Source organism: Apiospora aurea (assembly GCF_038362705.1).
Source record: "Apiospora aurea strain CBS 24483 chromosome Unknown utg000009l_segment0_segment0, whole genome shotgun sequence".
NCBI classification, from domain to species: domain Eukaryota; kingdom Fungi; phylum Ascomycota; class Sordariomycetes; order Amphisphaeriales; family Apiosporaceae; genus Apiospora; species Apiospora aurea.
In genome coordinates, this window is record NW_027117396.1 from 1749009 (window position 1) to 1768618 (window position 19610).

A 19610-nucleotide genomic window follows, 5' to 3' on the forward strand; every position below is an offset into this window, starting at 1 on the left:
CTGTTTGGTTCTGACGTGGTATATGCAAGGATGATGCCGCACATATCCCTGTCCGGCTGACGATCAGGCGGCGAGGCGGCTGGGGATGAGAGCCTTGAACCTTTGTTTTATTGCACCCTCCATCATGCCATCGTGGCCCACGTCCGTTTCCGACTGTATCAACATATCAAAATCCAGCTTGCTACATATGGTACTTCCTCAACTGACATTGTGATACTATTAGGCGATACCCGAGTTCCTAATTTCCGTTGCCGGGGTCACTCTGTCAAAACTATCAGAAGGCTGAGTAGAGACTGCATACAACTGTAACAATCAATGTTGCTTTGTCGATCTTTCACTCACCATTGGAAGATATGTGGACAGCCACACACCAGTATTTGGAGTCCCCGAGTAAGCCACGGGCCAGCCTACCAGACCGGTAAGAGCCGGCCGTGTGACAGGGGGAGGCGAATGATCACAAGCCGGAATTCTCAAAAGCCAACGCAAATAGATTCCAAAGGCAGAGATACCAGCTATGCCAAGTAAGTAGGAGGAAACACGGCATGCAATCTTCTCAAGCGGTAAGATAAGAAAAGTTGTGAAGGATAACAAGAATACGGCATTAGCAGCAGGCTCGCATTTCGTCGTCTATAAGTCAAGGGTCAGAGAGAACCTTACCAGGGCTGCTAGAGGTCTATACAGGAACACCACAATAGCAGCAGTGGAAAGCATCATACGTAGACAAGCTTTCCCCAAAAACTTCGAGACAAGGAGCCGAAGAAAGAGGAACTTGGGGTGATTTAGGATGTCTGGAGTGCGAGACAAACACGGCTGAGATGAACCAAGACGCGGTGACCAAAACGGCCACTCCTTTCGTCTTTACGTGATCGCTTTTTCTTTTTTGTCTTGTTGCTTTGCGAAACCTCACAGGCAAGGCAGGACCGTTTTACGTTTCTTTGGTGTAGGCTGCCCCTTATCCAGTAGTACCATACGCTGTTCTTCACTCAAGGTGAACAGAACCACGAAGAGAATGCCGTTTCTTCCGGCGGAAAAATGGTAACTCTGAAGACCTGCATTAGACCAAGTTCATGAACAATCAGGTGGGATTTAGGTCGATAGCATCACCATGGTGCCAGCCTTGCCGATCTTTACGCTCGTGGGTGCCCGATCTAAGAATCCCGAAAGGGGAAACCCTAGATCATCAAGGGGGTTTCCACCTCATTGGAAAGTCAGGGTTGTCATGTGACAGCTCTGCATCATTTGGTTTCGTAGCGGTGAAGGTAGATAGTAAACCAACAGCTGGCCAAGACATCATCATGGCTTTCCATCTCGCCAATGTCCCTGTTTTATATCATGTGAGAAGTCTAGAGTTACGGCCGATCAGAAGAAAAGAGCAAGGGTGTGACGCAGCTCATGTGGATTACGGAAATGGCGTAAACGACAGCCACAACCGCAGCAGCCTGTATAGGACTTGTGAAAGAGTACCTGCGTGAAAATGCGTGCTTGCAATTAGATTCCCTGTCAGCATCTACCTGGCCAGCCTGGTGGAGATGTAACCCTGAGGGGTCTCGAAATAATTGCAGCAAGAGACCCCAGTTGCAAAACTGACAATGCCTTGTCAAGGCTGCAGACCAAGCTATTGAGTTCCTTGGGGGTGCAAGACATGCTAGCATGGGTGGCAAAAGTCGATGCCCTGCAGGCACAGGCTTAGCATACATACCGCTCATCTCTTTGCACAGCCCAATCCAAACCACGTGGGAGGTGTTGTGCACCTCGTCGTTGCCCAGTTGGTGGTGGTGTGGTGGGCAGGGAGGAGACTGGAGACTGTAGGCCACATCAATTGAGCGTATCATTGCAACCAATTCATCCACCTTGTAGCGGGTGAAGGATTGGCTGCCGCCCTGTGGTTGGTGGTAAGCTTCTAGCGTGGATGGTGGTATCATTGCTGCATCTGGTATATATGATTAATAAGTGCGCCAGGTCGAGTCCTTGCCAAAAGCGTCAGTGGGAGAACTCATGGCTTGTCTGAATGCTGGGCTGCTGTGACGCTGTTGGAAAACTATTCGAGTCATCTGCCCCAAGCCCCTCCAAGCGTACAGGACGTTTAGTTTCCCAGCTCGTTTGACTTGACGGGTGCCATCCTATTCGGCGACAAGATACCCAGGTGGACAGGGGGGCGGAGTGAGACATTCTGTGATTCTTACATATGTAGGAAATGTACTGGGACTGTTCCTATTATCTCCAAAGGTATACCTAGGTAGTACGATTGATTGTGGTCCAGTTTTCGAGTACCCTCGGATGTGACGTTTTCAATAGGTAGAGATGGAAGCAGCAAAACTGCTGGTCGACAGGTGCAGCTGTGAAACGAAAGCAACTGTCCTTCCATTCCAGAGTGATTCCAAACTTTGCACGGAGTGCTGTGAGCCGTAAGTGCAGGCTTCATATGCAGCGCCCGCATGCTGCAAAACCGTGTACGCAGCTTGTGTTATGTATGGCCTTAATAGATACATAAGGACCTGCTTGCTTGAAGCTACTGCACCAATACAGGGGCGCAATTGATGATGAGACATGTAAAAGACCGGACAAGGTACTTGTTAAGATGGTAGTCGTAGGGCAGTAGGGCTAGCTAGGGGACGCCCAGGGAGCAGTAGGGAAGGAATCCTTCCAAATAACCCAGGGCCGATCCAACCAGCCATCCGGCGTTGCGCTTTCCTGCAAGCTTAAGCTGTTTAGCTACACCATGCAGCCGCCGCGTCCTGAGACATTCTATTGCGCCCTCCGAGCGAGCTTCGTTGGACCATCTTGATCTCTAGTCCAAGCAAATCCAAGCTCAGGGTAAAGAAACAATCCTTTTACGTAACATGTGAAGGGTGGCGGCGCAGCCTGACTGCCGCTCAGGTTGTCTGTCGGGCGGAAAGATCCAAGATATGGATATTGAATGACGGATGGCGATTGCGGCACAGCAGCAGGTCGATTCCCACCCACCCTGCCACCTGCACAAGAACTGTTTTCCGGGCCACCGACGCCTCCTTCAGGTAACCCAATCGCGGTTATGTAACTCAGCAGGCCCCATCTGCAGCAGTTCTGGTGCTGAAACCCTACCCCCGAAGACCTGCCCGTCTGGCCGAAGCAACAAAATCAACAGCCACGACATCAGCACCTTTTGAAAACCCGGGCTTGGTAGAGCGCCGAAATCACATGGTGAAATCTACATGTTCTTTTATGACCTTGGGATGGCGTTTCTGATCCTTGTTAGGTGCGTCGACATACGCGGCATACATACTGGGAGAGTTATTACAGACTGACGGGCAAAACATCCACGTTGAATGGAAATGCTGATGAAAGTGGTCTTGTTTATTCCCTGGCCCAGCATCCAATCAACCTACCTCGAACAAGATACAGGAGTAAATCCGGGCCAACAAGGAAGTTTCTTCGGTGGCACAAGGCCTTTTGCACCTGCTAGTGTCGTGCATCTTCCTTCTCATCGTGAGGTGCCAATGAGACATTTCCAGGTTGGGTGCCGGCTCTGGGTCTGCAAAGAACTTTTGTCGTCGACCAGATCAGTGCTGGGAAGCAAAACTTCCATGGGCTTACCGAGTGACTAAAGGGGCGGAATGCAGCCGCTAGACAGCACTGTTTTCCAGCAACAATCGTATCTCGGTAAGACACTACTCCATTGCTCGGCGAGAAAAAACCAAGTAGTTGGATTGGCGAAAGCGTTGTTTTCGGCCATTTAGGTGCTCTACCTGGTGCTAACGTGCCGCATATGGTATGCGATCTGAGACAAGTGAACTTGGGGGTTGCAGTGGGAAGATGCCGCGGGCAATTCTTCCACAAAAATAAGATATGATATGACGACAAGCATATGCACTGAAGAGTGTCAGTCACCCAGTTCGGTCGAATATGCAGGGACGTACACGTACCGTCTACTACGGGTGTACATGCCGCGGGAAAACGAATACTTGGGAGCTACATACCCAGGGATTTTACTCCTTTTACCTAGGTACGATTTCGGCCCCCGATTCGAATCCATAAAAACCGTGTCAGCAGGACTTTGCGGGGGAGCTTTCCGAACGCCTGCCCAGAAGCAGATCAGGCCCGAGAAAATACCGCAACGGACAGTGAGGCGGACATCAAAACCGAAAGTCGCTTTTGGAGTACCTAGGACTTTGAATTCCCATATCTAGACAGGGTTGTACTGCCAAGGTTGGTGCGACGTTGGATACTTGTGGTCAGGCCAGTATACCATTGAACGTTCTGACTTGCCCAAGGGAACCCGGAGCTAGACGCGGTCTAGGACGTTGGGAGCTACCGCCTCGTATTCCGAGAAAAAGAAAAGAAAAAGAAGGAAGCTCATTGCTCAACTGACATCTAACTGTCATGGGCATAGAAAGTCCTACCCAACACAGGTAAAGCTCGACATACCAGCTCCAGGTCAACACACGCGCACCGTATGATATAAAACCTTTGCTGCTGTCGCTAGCAAAACCCCCTCCTCGACACCACCCATCCTGTTGTATACTCTCCCAGAGACCTGCTGCGTTGTTCCATGCTTTGATGGGAGGCCCAGCACGCCTTGAAGCACAGCAATACGATCTTTCGCAGTTGCAACTTACACACTGCTTGCTCCCCTTGAGACAACCTCGCCCAGTACCCGTCCCGCCCCGAGCACTACAAACCACCATTGTTCAGATATCTCGTATCCCGTCTCGTCATCTGAAGACTCAACATGTCTGTATATAACACTTGTTACAAGAAGCGGCCCTCGGGTCGCAGCTCCCGGCACACCGTCCAGGAGGACCAGTTCACCCGACACCGTCCCCCGCACTTTATACAAGAGAACATCCCGTCGGGGCAAACCGCCGGGTCCTCAAACGAGCTCACAGACGAACTCGCCCAGGAACTCGAGAGCATGGCCATATCTGGAAGAAGAGAAACGGGTGCACGCCCGCTAGGCTCTGCTCGCACCAGCACCAGCACTTCCAACCGCACCCCGAGTGGCCGCCGCCCAGGCATTGCCCAATGTGCCCTTATACAGGCGCAAGACCCCGCCAAATACTCTCTGACGCCTGAAACGCTGGAGGTCTTCAACCATGAGCAAGGCGGCCATGAACACTACCCCGACTTCTCCAACTGGTGCTCCGGCACGTATAATCCGGGTGCCGAGCCGTATGCCATTACCGACGCCGCCACTGCCGGCCCTGGTTACAGCACGTATGCGACCAGAGCTGCACGGAGCCAAGCAACAGACGCATCCTGGGTTGTCGTCTCCACCCCGGACGAGAGACAGCACCGCATCGAGGAGAACATCAGCGGGGCCGGCGCCCTGTTCTGTGACACACCTGCCGAACTAGCCTGGAATGACTATGATACGATGTACGATATTGTGTATGGACGAACCCCTCGGTAAACGACAGAAAAGCAACGCATGGGAAGGAGTTGCTTGATTAGAGAAACCAGTCTCTCATGATTAGAAAGTTTGGACGCGCACGGAGTTAATGTTTCATTTTCGTCTTCTTCATTTAAATGTTGGCATTTCCCAACTTGGCCCACTTGGCTACACAAGAGCCAAAACGATCTGGGCTAACGATGTTACAGGGTCGGGATTGACAAGGGAGGGAGGCCTTTTTCTGATTCAGGGTACACGGTGTAATCGATCCAATGCTTCATGATAGATATCGACTTCATCTCGAAGGCGTAACCAATATAACGGTCTGGGCCATTTTGGTTTATCTTTACCCCTTATAATGATGTGACCCCTTAGTACTGGACACCTTTTGGCAGTCATGGCTCCGCCCCGTCTCCCAAACAAAAGTTGAGACTCGGTATAGGCATTCTCCACAGTGGACTGCTGCAGACCAGGTAGATCTCCCCTCATCTGGCAGCAGCCGGAAAAGCAAGCACCCATGAAGACGCTCGTCCACATACAGACAGGAACCCAAGAAAAAGAACAGCCAAAAGGAAGAAGAAGCCAGCCCTTCGGGTCCCTTTTTCCTCCAACTCCCGTTCTCCAATTCTCGCGTACCTTGGGTCCTAATTTTCCGTCGCCTCCCCACACTCGCGATGCGATTCATGGAGTCGCAGCGACGGAAGACATTCTTGCCGCCATTTAGGCTAATACCAAGCTCGATGACCCAGCGACAGAGAATATTCGGAGACTGACCAGGGCAGTTCGACCTGGGCATTGGAACGGGTCTGGAATTTCCCCAATTTTACCCCAACTTGGGGAAGGAGAGCGCATGGGGGTGCCACTGTTACCTCCAGCTTACACCAATTGCTCGGTGCAACAAGACCCGTTATAGTCGAGGGGCCACCAGGGCAGGGGAGCATGAGTGACAAACACCACGTCCCCTAGGCGGTTCCTGCATGTCGATGGCGTGCTTGCGGTGTCGCTCGTGAGGGGAAATTTGACAAAAATATGGATAGCAGCGGTGTGCGAGATAGAGAGGGAGGGGGGTATAAATATGTATATGACTGATACAATTGCGCCAAATGCTTTGATTGCCTCGAGCTAGAAGGTGCAAGTGTGGCACTCAATCCCGTAGACACTGGCCAACTTGCGTGGATATCTCATACCTTCGTCTTACGGCTTCGCCAATACGGCTGACCACAATGCATATCTCAAAATGGTCCACGCTCCTCCTGCCGCTGATTCTCAACAGCGTCGCAGCACTCGCCGCCACCGACGGCCATGTCAGCCATGAGGAGGGCGGCAAGAAGCACTGGACTGGGATGTGGGTAACGATGCCACAGCTCACTGAGCCGGCCAACCTGCCGCCAGCACCATACGTGAGTGGGGAGAGAAGGAAAGAGAGAAACCGGCATACCTCTGGAGATGAAATAGGGGGTATTTCCAATAGCAAGTACTCACACTGACAGCGCCCCTAACCAGAACGCCAGCGGCATAGTCTTCCACAACGCCACCATCCGCCAAACCGTCAAAGTCGCCCTGAGCGCCAGTACGATCCGTCTGCGCCTCTCCAATGCCTTCGGCGGCTCCGACCTGCCTGTCACAGCGGCGACCATCGCGCTACCGGCCAACAAGAACGGCTCGACGGGGCTATCAGCCATCGACCCGTCCACCGTCAAAACGCTGACCTTTTCAGGCGGGAGCAGCGCCAACTACACCATTCCCATGGGCGCCCTCGCAGTCACGGACCCGATCGAGTTCCCCGTGGAGAAAGGAGCCGTCGTCACGATCTCTTTGTACCTCGCGGAGGGCCAGATGACGAACCTCATCACGTCGCACCCAGGCAGCCGAACGACATCGTACTTCGCACCCGGGAACGTCGTGAGCGCAGCCGACGTTGTTTCTTCCGAGGCGGCCACCCCCACCAAGAGCGCGGACCACTGGTACTTCATCTCCGCCCTCGAAGCCTGGCTCCCGCGCTCCCAAACCAGCGCCCTCGCCATCGTCGGCGACAGCATCACCGACGGCCGCGGCAGCACCACGAACCAAAACGACCGGTGGCCGGACCGACTCCAAGCGCGCCTAAACGCTCACCCATCATCATCATCATCCACCGCCGCCAACATCGCGATCCTCAACCAAGCCGCGGGCGGAAACCGGGTCCTGCAGGACGGCCTCGGCCCCAACGCCCTCTCCCGCATCGACCGCGACGTCCTGGCCCAACCCGGCGTCCGCTACGTCCTCCTCTTCGAAGGCGTCAACGACATCGGCACCGCCGCCGCCGACCCCGCCTCCCAGCAAGCCGTCGGCGCCCGCCTGATCGCCGCGTACGACCAGATCCTCGCCCGCCTGCACGCCGCGCGCCTGCCCGTCTTCGGCGCCACCATCACGCCCTTCTGCGGCGGCGCGCCGGGCCTGCAGCCGTACTCGGACCCGGAGCGGGAGCGGACGCGGCAGCGGGTCAACGCGTGGATTCGCGACAGCGGCCGCTTCGACGCCGTCGTCGACTTCGACGCGCTCGTGCGCAACGCGTCGCGGCCCGAGCAGCTCGGCGACGCGTACAACAGCGGCGACTATCTGCACCTGAACCCGACCGGGTACAAGGCCATGGGCGAGGCGGTCGATCTGGCGCTCTTTGACAAGTTTGCTGACGGCGTGGATCGCATGGTATGAAAAGGGGCTGGAAGTGTCGACTCGGAGCTTAGGAGTGGAGTCTGGTAGAGATAAGTAGCAAATAAAATAGTGTTCAACACCAGACAAAGATACCTGCAGGGTCACTTGGGTGTGCCCCTAACTTATATACACAGGCTAGGTAAGGCCTAGCGCAAGAGGATCATCAAGTGGCAAATCAGACGCGATTGCTAGGATGGCCCGTAAACATTGGGCATCAAAGTGAGGCGAGGTTCAAGATCACCGCGTTGGCATAATCCAAACCAATAAGCAAAATCGTTGCAAAATGAATCCAAAAATCAAATCGTAACTGTTGAATGGGAAGAATCCTGAATTACATAAAGCTCGAAGGCTTTCTTCTCAATGAACGCCAAGCGCTATGACTCCGTTTTACCCCTTTTTCTATTGGCTACATCCTATCCCTCTAGGCAGCACAAGGTACGACAGTCTGACGAGCTTATGCCCATAAGCGGCACATACCGTCGGCACCGGCAGACACCAGCCATGGGTTGGTTGGGTGCCAGTCGATATCCATAACACCGAGGTTATTGATCACTTTGTGGCCCTTCAACTGCTTCAAAGGCACCAGCGTGGGATCCGTCATCAGATCGTTGTGGACACGTCCATGGAACAACTGGATTGTACCATCATCACTAGCATCCGCGAACAAGGGGAAGCTGCGCGAATACTTGACCTGTCTGATGGCATTGGGATGGAAACGCATTGTCTTGAAGGGTCGGGCAGACAGCTCAAGATCATGCCAAAGCAGTCGACGGTCGTAGGAACCGACAATCAGATGGTCACCAGAAGCGGCGTGGATGTCGAACGACGAAATCCAGCGAGCTCCGGGTTGTATGGCCTTAACCAACTCCTGCTTTTGCAGATCGTAAACTCGGATGGTTCGTTGCAGGGCGACGAATAGGAGCGGCCTCGAAGGATGGAACTGAGCTGTCTGTGCCAAGCCCGGAAGCTTACGGAAGGGGATTTGTGTCAAGTGCTTAGACAGTGTGTGAATCGCTACGGCAGAATGTTTGCCGGTAGGTGACACGGTACAGAAGAAGTCGCCACGTCTGTGCCAGTTAATGACCTTCACGTCGGCACGTACTGTGATCTTCAGAAGCACTCCTTGGTCCTCGAGTCGGGCTCCCGGACGGGCCCAAGTACCAGGCGGGTCCTTGCGAGCTCCGTTGCTGGTCAGGGTGGCCTGCTTTCCATTGGTTGCGTATCCGAAACCTGTGTCAAGTGCGGCCCGGTTCGCCTGCTGTACCTCTTGGTCCAGCAAAGGAGAGATAATGAAGTAGACGTCTTGGCCTGCAGCAGCAGTAAGAATAGCACTTCCAGGGCGCCATCGTACCACGTTGACAGGCTCGTCAGCACTGATACGGATGCTGGCCATCTGCTTGCCGCTGCGAAGTTCCCAGAACTTCACAGCTCCATCGTCGCCTCCACTGGCTACCCATTGGCCAGTAGGGTCGACTGCCACAGAGCGAACTCTGGTGCCGTGGTTGTACTCAACAGCACCAACCGTAGGGAATGGCCTCAGCTCATCAGCGCGGGGAAGTTTCGGAAGCAGCGAGTTCGGATCGATATTCAGACGTGTTCTCCGAACACGGGGGGCGAGGTAGAGATCGAGACACCTGCAAAAATTAGTGAGTATTGGCTCCCAGTTGGTAATGATGGAAACACGTACCGTTCAAAGGTTTCCTTCACGAATGTATCGTAAGCAGGTACCTTGCGCAAAGCGTCATAGCCTTGAGGCAGATATGGCTTCTCCCTCTCCTCAGGGTCTGTCTCTTCCCATTCCTTCTTCTCATCTTTGCTGGGAAGGTACTCAGGGGGAGGGCTAGCAGTGACCGTTAGTTTATATGTAGAGAAGCAGCGAGTGGGAAAGGGAGTGCATACTTGTATGACAGATCAAATCCTGGTGGCGCCACCTTCGGGGCCGGGATGTGCATCACATGTGGTGGTTGCGCTTCCTCGTTCGCCCATAAATCGTACATCTCTTCTTCCTCATCTTCGTCCTGCTCCCGCTCCTCCGGAGGCTTGTACGGTTGTATGCGTCCTTCACGGATGGCCCGAACAATCTTCATGATTCGTTGTTGTTCATGTTTACTCGGCAAGAATCGGCGCTTGGGTTCGGGTGCTGCCGAGATAGGCATCGTCTCCTCCTCATGAGTAAACCATGGAACATACTCGGGGTATGGGTCGTATTCCTCTTCCGGAATCTCCTGCATCTGAACCTTGCGTAGAAGCTCCAGTTCCTCCCGGCTGAGGTTCAGGGGCTTGCCAGTGGCAGGGTCGGTAAGGCCGGTCCAGCCCTTAGGGATCTCGATACTGAAATACTCATTAGGATATGCCCACGGCCAGATTATATTCCCTTGGAGTGACTTACGTATCCAGGAGGGCATCAAGAGCCTTGCCAGAAGCTGGCCTCATAATCTTCTTGCCGTCAATGTTGTAACCGATATGTGGGTATTGATCTAATACAAGCAGTTAGCAAACATGAACAACGGTATCCTGACGAGCCGTGGAAGCGCCAAGTGACCCTTAAGACCTCGAGGCTTGTAACCCGCCAGGAAAGGTGTAGACATACCGTAGAATTTCAACGGAATATTTCCTATCGTGTTTTCCGGATCTTGCGCGTCGGAATCGTCAGAGTCGTACACAGGGTCGATCTCGTCGTAAACGTAGCGTTCGCCGCCATTGGCGTCCTTCTCGACACGGTACCGGGGCCCGTCGTTCTCGTCGTCATCCTTCTCGTCGACATCTGGGTCGGACGGCACCTCGTCGCTATCGAGGTCCTCGTCGTCTTGGCCGTCGACATCTTCGGCCTCGTCGTCGCTGTTCTCTTCGTCTTCCGAGTCATCGGAGAGCACACCCTCCAGAACGCCATCGCCGAACTCATCGTCGGAAAAGGTAGCAGCTTCGGCCTCTGCCGCAGCAGTGGAAGCCTTGCGCTTCATTTGCGACCGTGGAGCCATCTTGATGCTCGGTTGCGTACTTGGACAAAAGTCGTTGCGCAGGTCGACTTTTACTGCACTTGAACGCCGTCTAATTGGGCCTGGGACTTTGCCTGTAACTTTTTTTCGAGCTAGGTGGGGTCCCTAATGTTTTCTGCCGTCCGGTAACTTTTTGGCTCCTTACCGCTTTCCAATCAGAGACTAGCATGGCTTCAAGCAATTGACCGCCTGAGCTGTCAGGCTCGACTCCCACCATTGAATCAGCGGGTGGAGCTTCAGAAGTTAGAGTGCTGGATAACGCGAATTTCAGACATCATCATTGGGGTTATAGCTCAGTGGTAGAGCGTTCGCTTTGCATTTGTAAATCTGCGAAAGGCCCTGGTTTCGATCACCAGTAGCTCCAGTACAAATTGAAAAATTCTCTTTTTGCCGTTCCTGGTCCTTTTTACTTACATGTATTCAGAAAGATCCATGGTTCAGTTTTGGACTTCGCTTCTCTATCCCCTTGATGGCGACAGCGCTGCTCCCACCATGCCATATCGGTCGGTCTATACACATTCAGAAATATTCAGTGCCCTGGTGTAAATGTTCATCCTCCTGGGCATATTGTCGTATCGCTTACAGCGTGTGGTAACTTTCATACTGCAAGCTGAAATCCTGAATTTATTATTTGTATCTGAAGTATTCCCAGCATCCAACAACAGCTAAAACTTCCTCTCGTACTTGAGATCCTTGAGGTCAGCATCGGTCGAGACCCGGACCCGCGAGCTGCGGATCTCGGATCGGGACATGATGGCCTCATACACGGCCGCGAACTCGGAAGCGGACGTCACACCATGCTGCTTCGCGTCTTCGTCGACCTCCACGCGCATGGCGAGGTAGATCTCATTGAAGCGCACATTGGTTTCGGCATTCTCCCGACTGGCGGCAGCAGCCATACTGAACAGGGGACCTTGCGTCATGGCCGGCAAGGGGAATAGACCTAAGTCGCCCTGGGCCCCGGTGCAGATAGTGTAGGTCGCAGGTTTGCCCTGCTCCAGTAGGTAGCCGATGGTGTCGCGGTATGCGACTGCGAGATTGTTGTGATCAGTAAGGTGGGATCTTACAGAGTGAGAGAGAGAGAGAGAGAGTAAGGGGCGGCTCGACATACAAAAGTTGGACTCAAAAGCCCTTGACATGTTGTCGCGAAGCTGAGCGGTGGTAATATCTTGCAGAGCAACTGGGATATAGTCGGCGCCAACTTCATAACAGTTTTTTGTTAGTATAAGCCTATCGTCTTACCAGTTACCCAGTAGGTAGGTAGTAGCAGCAGGAGGAAAAGCTTACCGCAGGTGAACACGTGTTGGAAAACTGGCAACTTCCCAGCCCGGGCCTGTTCGACTACGCCCCGTATTCCCGTGTCAGAGACCACATCGGCTTCAACCAGAGTGACCCCTTCGGACGTCCCGAGGTTCTTGAGGAGTTTCTCGCCCGACTTCTGGTTTCGAACGACGGCCAGGACTTGTCGCTTCGAGTTCAAGGCAGCCGTGACCGCAGAAGTGCCAATGTTGCCGGTCGCACCGACTACGAGTACGGTCTCCATTGCTGTTGGCGCCGAAGGTACTGTTTGGGGTGGTTGGGTTGGAATTGTCCTCTGAAATGTCACCTGCTCTAAGATGATTGAGTTTGATGATGATGATTTGATCTACAGCACTTACGGTCGGATGGACGAGTCTTTATATATTCTGGTTACATGGTCTTAATGGCTTCAGGGAACACTGAAGATTATTACTACAGACAAGAGTATAGGAATATCTCGTTGATGACATCCCACACCTGTCTGTTTGTGACGATTTGTCAACCCACGGAACAAACTCGCAATTCTCGCGCCTACCGCAGTATCATTTGAGCCGAAAAGTCCGGATTCGTTTGTCATCAAAATCATATCAGACTTGTGCCCAGATATGCAGCAAAAAGTCAAATACTTGGCAAGGCAGCATGTTACGCTGAGTGGTTGGTGGATGATGGTCTGCAGCAAGTCGATTGGTAATCCTTCCGGGGTTGGCACGTCACTCCGCGGGGGATTTAAGGCTAGCATGATCTGAAGCTATGTATGTTGGTTGCGATCTGATAAGGGGATGACGCCTTTTCCGATGGCGTTAGACTCCTCCTGTCCATGATTTGGCCATGCCGGTTGTCGCGTTACTTCAATTGCAGTGTGCGAAACCACATCTGGAATAGATGAATAGCTGCCGGGGGTTTTGGGTGACTACAGGCGAAATCGTGAAAACAGCTAATCCAACATGAGCCAGGGGATAGACTGCGGAGTTATTGGCGGCATTAGTTACTGGCAGTATCCCCGGCACTGGGTTCCGCGAAGCGGCCTCGGGTTCGTCGGCCGTCGGTTCGTAGCTCGGGGACTCCTTGACTAAACCCCGTACTATGGGTAGGATTAACCATGGGTATTCGATTCTGGCCATGACCATTTACACTCAATATAACAACGCTCCGGGCTAGAACCCACTCGCTCTCCCATGGAAACAGCTAATTCCGTGTCAGCGCCGAGTTGTACGAAAACTATAGCATGACGCCTTTGCCCAGGACTATGCCCTGCGCTTCGCCACAGACCCAGGTTCCCATGTGAGCCTCGTGCCATTTCTACGACGGTGTGTTATCTTGTAGGAGCGATATACCCTTACAGTTCGCTTGCCGATACACGATGGTACTTGCACACTTGCCCAACCCCATGCAAAGCTGCATGACGAAGCAACCGCTTTGCGCCATCGTCAAAAGAGGTCATCGAGCCTTTTGACATGGGCCTCATGCTCTAGGGAATATGCCTTGTGCCCGTAGGGAGGCATATTTCACCCAGTTCAAAGGCTGTACAGCCATAGCTGTTCCACGTAATCGTTCATAGCGTCTTGGTGTCAGTGACTGCGCCGTAATGATGCAGTTGTCCGTCATGTTAATGATCCAGAGGCTGATATATACTGACGAGCTATGTTGTCGACCTACCCCAATTGGTGGAATCTCTGGATGAGGCGATCGCAGGCCAATATATAACGAGGTTGATGGGCAGTAGTCACAACTTGGAAGTGAGCGTAGATCCAGTGCCGTTTCAGAATGTTCCTGGAAGGAATCCTGCTTGGTTCTATTCAACAAAATGACCACAAGTGGAAATAGTTGGGTACATTTGAGGTCAAACGACACACATCAACTGAAAGAACGCTGCGACACCGGCGTGCCTGTTATCTCAACTGGTGAGGAGTAAGGACCCTGGACGGGAAGTCCAGAGCACGCAAGACGGTTAATAATAAAAGTACCGGGGGTTGGGGTGGGGTATCCGAAGTGGGAGTCAGTAGCAGCCAGTGGCCATGGCCCGCGTACTTTAACCCGCTACGACTAAAGCAACTACAACTGGACACTCGAGGAGATTGCGGCGAATGTCCGAGATAGCTCTTCTTTGGTCTATGTAAACGCATACACAGTATATAGCCCTGAGAAAAGAGGCTGGATCTTCGGCTTCCATAGGATAATTTTGTACCTGGATTGTTATTTGTTGATCTTCTTTCCGACGTCATGCCTTCTTTCTCTGTAAGTACCTCCCTCCTCGGCTTACGGTGGATCCCGTTCGTCTCGTGTGTTGCCGATGAGCTTGGGGGAAGCCCGTGATAAAGTCGACTTCATTACAGCTCATATGCTAATGCAGATCCCTTGATCTATAGCGTCTCGTTCGGTTCCTCGCCAGAGATGGCAGAGTTTACTACGGTGATGCCATTCTGCCCCGTGGTGTCACGGATATCGCCAAGACCCGGCAGGCCCGCATCGTCACGGGCGATATCTTCGGCAAGCACGAGGTGACCGACCAGGTCGCCAATGTGCGTCTTTTGCTGGCGCCTCTGGCTTTGGAGGACGTGAAGACGGTCCGGTGTCTTGGGCTGAACTACGAGAAGCATGCCCACGAGGTACGTGCCACTTCCCACTCAAATCGAGAGTAACTCGACGTCATCGACCATCATGCGCCATTTGCTGAAATGTTCCAACTACAGTCAAAGATGGCCATTCCGAAGTACCCGGTGCTCTTCTACAAGCCGGTGACGTCTTTGGCCGGGCCGACAGATCCCATCCCCGTGCACCAGATCGCCCAGGAGGAGGCCGGGCTGGACTACGAGTGCGAGCTCGTCGCCGTGATCGGCAAGCGCTGCACCGATGTGTCCGAGGCTGACGCCCTCAACTACGTTCTTGGCTACGCCATCGGCAACGACGTCTCGCACCGGGACTGGCAGATCAAGCGCGGCGGCGGCCAGTGGTCCCTCGGCAAGGGTTTCGACGGCTGGGCTCCGTACGGGCCGGGCATCGTCTCGAGCGACCTGATCAAGGACCCGCAGACGCTCAAGATAGCGACCCGAGTCAACGGGCAAACCGTCCAGGAGGAGAACACGGCGGATATGATTTTCAACGTGAAGCAGACGATCTCCTTCCTCAGCAAGGGCCACACACTCTTGCCCGGAGACTTGATCTTCACAGGCACGCCGTCTGGCGTTGGTATGGGTCGGGAACCGAAGCTGTGGCTGAAGGACGGCGATGTGGTCGAGGTTGAACTCGAGTCTGTGGGCACTTGCACTAACACGGTCGAGTTTGCCAAGGATACCGCTAAGCTCTAAGCGAGACCGTGATAGACCGGATTCTGAATATGAGCTCATACTTGCTATGCCTCGTCCTACTACCTAAGAGGTGATTGGCCTGGTAGACTCCAGTAGATTTGAAAACCCCCGATTGGTACGGGCGCAATCCCAAGCCCATTTCATTGGAATGATGTGTTGAGGCTATAAGTTGGCACAGTAAAAGAAAACGTCCATATGCGACTATGACCCTTGGCATGGCTTTCTATACATGATGGATCAAGGCTTTCGGCGGCAAAATCGGCAACTGCGAGGCTTCTCTTGCAGGACTACGGCTGTTTTCCGTTTTTGGAATGCTTAAACGCAGCTGACAGGTTGGGGTGTACGCTAGAGCAGCCATGCACATGGTCTGGCGTCGGCGCAGTAGCTGTTGTGGTGTTGCACCGCCCGCCACCACAGCAAACCAATGGCCACCACGGTCTGCTTGTGTACAATCCTCCACAGCCTCTCCTTATCAGGCAGCTTGTCTTAGACTTCCATGAAACCAAGGTCCATCGAGCACATTGAACAAGGTGGCTTTCCCCACCCTCAGCTCCCACATGTTCGACTTTGCCAATCAGCCCACAGCGTGGCTGGAAAGGGGGGTCACGCCCGGTGACCACTTCTGGGCAAGGCTCACTTTCAAGCAATGCGCTAGAATTCCGGAAGGATTCGTTATAGGACAAGGGGCTAAGGCAAGACTTGACTTTTGTCCCTGACTGCTGGATTGGGTGACCGGGGCTGCATCACAAGCGGGCTTCTCCTCACCATCATGCCTTGAGCGCCGGCCTGCCTGGTGCGGCTGAGACTCAGTATTAGGCTCTCTGGCAGCAATGACCAAATATTTGGTGCAAACCAGCTCAAGTGTCAGAATGGGGTTGCGGCTGTCCCGAACATCTCATTCTCAATTTGAATATATATATATTAAAGCGGACCAAAGCGTCTTACTGTGCGATATTGATTGTCGTCCATTTCGTAAATGGTAGTTCTTATCTCGAGTAGGATTCTCAGGACCAACCCTCGAGATAACTAATAACCACCAAGGCCAAGTCCGAATCGAATATCAACAAACACAGCGGCGGGGAATGGTAGTTCGCTTTCCAATTGCTATGCATGGAACTGTCGGCCCTCACACATGAGCTCCGACTCTTCTCACCTTGGTGGCGATCTTGCTGTAATTGCCGCTACACTAATCGCCTATAAGGTGTTTGACATGCTGCTGGTCCCATCCAAGCAAGACGACCAAGATGCTCCGGCAATCGCAATAACCAAGGCTCCAAAGGGAGATAAGTCAAAATGGAAAGGAAAGGGGAAAGAGATCATTGGAAAGCCGGTTGCGACCACAGCATCTGCTATCAACGATGACGCAATAGAGGCTGGAGACCCGGTGGACTGGGCACAGTACGAGCCACCGCAAGGACTGACTGACGCTCATCACTTGGAATTCGATATCATCGAAACGCTCCTGAAAGAGTCTATTGAGAAAGTCAAAGCTCGTATAGTCGAAAAGGCGGTGCGCAAAGCTGAGGCAGAAGCCTTCAAGCACGAGAACGACGAGACTAAAGGGGAAGCCGCCGAGGCAGAACAGACGGAAAGCGTAGCACCAGAAGTTGCTCAACAATCACCGAGCACGGACGGGTCACAAACAGACGTGGCGACTCCGGCGTCCGAAGCCAGCCCTCGACCATCAGGTTCCGCCTCTGTCAACTTTGCCGGGACCAGACTGACAATAGACAAGCACGGTCTATTGCGACCAGCCCCTATTCCCCCAAATCGATCAAGCGTTCGCTCCTTGGCTTCTTGCGACGGCTTAACAACAGCGACAAAGCCGAGTCCAGCAGCACTGCCTCCTCACGTACTCGATATAGCTCAGCATCAAGTCTGGATCTGGACGCACGTTTGAACGCACTATTGGCCGGGAAGGGCTGCGATCACAGCAGGGCCCGAGACGAAAGCACGCCGGGCAACAGTACTGATGCCGAATCTTCTATCCACAATGAACAAGTGTAAGTTATATCCCGTCTCATCTTCACGCGCCACGCTCTCGAGTTGACCTCATCTTTAGCGAATGCGTATCCTGCCTTGACGACTTCGACCCCGACGAGATGGTGAAAGCGCCCTGTCACAATTACTGCCAGGACTGCTTCACGCGCCTCATCACCTCCGCCTGCGAGCACGAGCAGCACTGGCCGCCCAAGTGCTGCCTCAACCCGATCCCCGAGCCGACCATCCTGACCCTGACGGACGAAGACCTGAAACAGCGGTACCGCACCCGGGCCCAAGAGTGGAACATCCCTGTCTCGGAGCGCGTGTACTGCCACCAGCCCGAGTGCAGCGCCTGGCTGCGCCCGGCCCAGATTGACCGCGCCCTCAACGTCGCGCGCTGCCCCGCGGGCCACCGGACCTGCACGCTGTGCCGGGCCGCGCACCACGGCGGCGGCACCTGTCCGCAGGACACCGACGTCCAGCGCACCACGCAGCTGGCCGAGGAGGCCGGCTGGAAGCGCTGCGTCGGCTGCCGCGCCTACGTCGAGCACAGCGACGCCTGCCAGCACATGACGTGCCGCTGCGGCGCGCAGTTCTGCTACGTCTGCGGCGCGCGCTGGCGCACCTGCGCCTGCACCATGGGGCAGCTGGTCGCCGTGAAGAACGCGGCCCGGGTCCGGCAGGAGGCGCGCGCTGTACAGCAGGCTCGGGAGGAAACCGAGGCCGCCGAGGCCATACGGCTCGTGGCCGAGTTCGAGCAAGAGGAGGCGCGCAAGGCCGAACTGCTGCGACGGGAGCGCGAGCGGCGTAAGGCCGAGCGCCGGCGCCGCGAGCTCAAGGAGCGCATTGCGCGGGAGGAGGCCCGCCGCGCCGCGGTCGAGACCAAGTTCGTCAAGCTGCGCGACGCCCTCGAGGAACTGCACGCCCTGCAGCGAGTCGCAGTCAGGCAGGAGCTCAACCGCCGCGCCACGGAGCTGCAGCACGAGGCCCACGCGGCCCGGATCGCACTCGGCGAGAAGAATGCGACGGAGCGCGAGAGGCTCCGCGCCAGTGCGGTGTCGAAGCTGTCGGCGCGCGAAAAGGAGCTGGACAAGGAGCTCGCGGCGCGCATCAAGGAGGAGCGCCGGGTCGAGGAGCAATACCATGTGCAGCTCCAGACGCATTACCGCGGTTTCAGCGTCGGCAGCAAGAAAGGCAAGGAGAAAGAAACTAAAGAGACAGTGGCGGCAGATGTGGTGGCGGAACGTCAGATCGAGAAATTGATGAAGACACTACGCCGCCGTAACGACGAGGGCTTCGTGGCGTGGCGCAAGTGGATGGACGGCGAGTGGGAGACGTACCAGTGTCACGTGCTCGGCGGCCGCGACATCCGGCTCGAGTCGCTCGACGTGGTCGAAACCCGGCTGGAGGAGTCGGCGCAGCAGGAGCGCGCGGCTTTTCAGAAGGAAAGGAGGGCGCACCTGCAGTGGGTCGATGTCGTGGTCGAGGAGCGAGAGAAGATGCTCGCCGAGATGGAGACGGACGAGATGGACAACGGCGGCGAGGATATCGCGGGGTGGCTCGCTGAGCAGGAAGCGATTGCCAATGCGGCCCTAGAGGATTTGGCCCCTTCTCCACGTTCTCCTACATCTGACCATAGCTGGCCTCTTGCTGGCTCTATGCCGCGGCCTCTAAGGTCACCACTTTTGATACCTTCTTCTTCAGCCAGGAGGATCGCTCGCCAGCAAGGCGGTCTAATCCCAGAGACAGCGCCTCGTACCAGTCGCCTGTATAGTGTGACAACAGTCAGATAATCAGATAGATACAACAGCAATATGACACATCAGCTCTAGTTGGAGGCTTCAAAATTACGACCGAATTGACTTGGATCTAGTAGTATGACCTAGTACTCTCACTTCTATACTGATCTTGCGTACCCGGAAACGCCCCCGGGGGAGGGATCTTGGCCGCCTTCTCGTCGTCGTC

General features: G+C 54.3%; 6 protein-coding genes across 6 annotated transcripts; 4 read left to right on the forward strand and 2 right to left on the reverse strand.

Annotated features, from left to right (window-relative positions):
* Window positions 1–4708: 4708 nt before the first annotated feature.
* Window positions 4709–5389, forward strand: PG986_013643 (uncharacterized protein; the record flags this gene model as incomplete). The annotated part of the gene is made up of 1 exon (XM_066849865.1): window positions 4709–5389. One exon carries the CDS (start codon window positions 4709–4711, stop codon window positions 5387–5389), a length of 681 nt encoding a protein of 226 aa, XP_066694008.1.
* A 1202-nt stretch (window positions 5390–6591) lies between these two features.
* On the forward strand, window positions 6592–8062 carry PG986_013644 (uncharacterized protein; the record flags this gene model as incomplete). The annotated part of the gene is made up of 2 exons (XM_066849866.1): window positions 6592–6768; window positions 6872–8062. The coding sequence occupies 2 exons, from the start codon at window positions 6592–6594 to the stop codon at window positions 8060–8062; spliced, it is 1368 nt and encodes a 455-aa protein (XP_066694009.1).
* A 454-nt stretch (window positions 8063–8516) lies between these two features.
* On the reverse strand, window positions 8517–11040 carry PG986_013645 (eukaryotic ribosome biogenesis protein 1; the record flags this gene model as incomplete). The annotated part of the gene is made up of 5 exons (XM_066849867.1): window positions 8517–9696; window positions 9750–9902; window positions 9962–10393; window positions 10452–10539; window positions 10653–11040. The coding sequence occupies 5 exons, from the start codon at window positions 11038–11040 to the stop codon at window positions 8517–8519; spliced, it is 2241 nt and encodes a 746-aa protein (XP_066694010.1).
* A 683-nt stretch (window positions 11041–11723) lies between these two features.
* Window positions 11724–12601, reverse strand: PG986_013646 (uncharacterized protein; the record flags this gene model as incomplete). Its single annotated transcript, XM_066849868.1, has 3 exons — window positions 11724–12088; window positions 12170–12259; window positions 12301–12601. The coding sequence occupies 3 exons, from the start codon at window positions 12599–12601 to the stop codon at window positions 11724–11726; spliced, it is 756 nt and encodes a 251-aa protein (XP_066694011.1).
* Window positions 12602–14577: 1976 nt separating this feature from the next.
* Window positions 14578–15662, forward strand: PG986_013647 (uncharacterized protein; the record flags this gene model as incomplete). The annotated part of the gene is made up of 3 exons (XM_066849869.1): window positions 14578–14592; window positions 14724–14963; window positions 15048–15662. The coding sequence occupies 3 exons, from the start codon at window positions 14578–14580 to the stop codon at window positions 15660–15662; spliced, it is 870 nt and encodes a 289-aa protein (XP_066694012.1).
* A 1132-nt stretch (window positions 15663–16794) lies between these two features.
* PG986_013648 (uncharacterized protein) lies at window positions 16795–19438 on the forward strand (the record flags this gene model as incomplete). Its single annotated transcript, XM_066849870.1, has 3 exons — window positions 16795–17442; window positions 17528–17628; window positions 17671–19438. 3 exons carry the CDS (start codon window positions 16795–16797, stop codon window positions 19436–19438), a joined length of 2517 nt encoding a protein of 838 aa, XP_066694013.1.
* Between the last annotated feature and the right edge of the window lie 172 nt (window positions 19439–19610).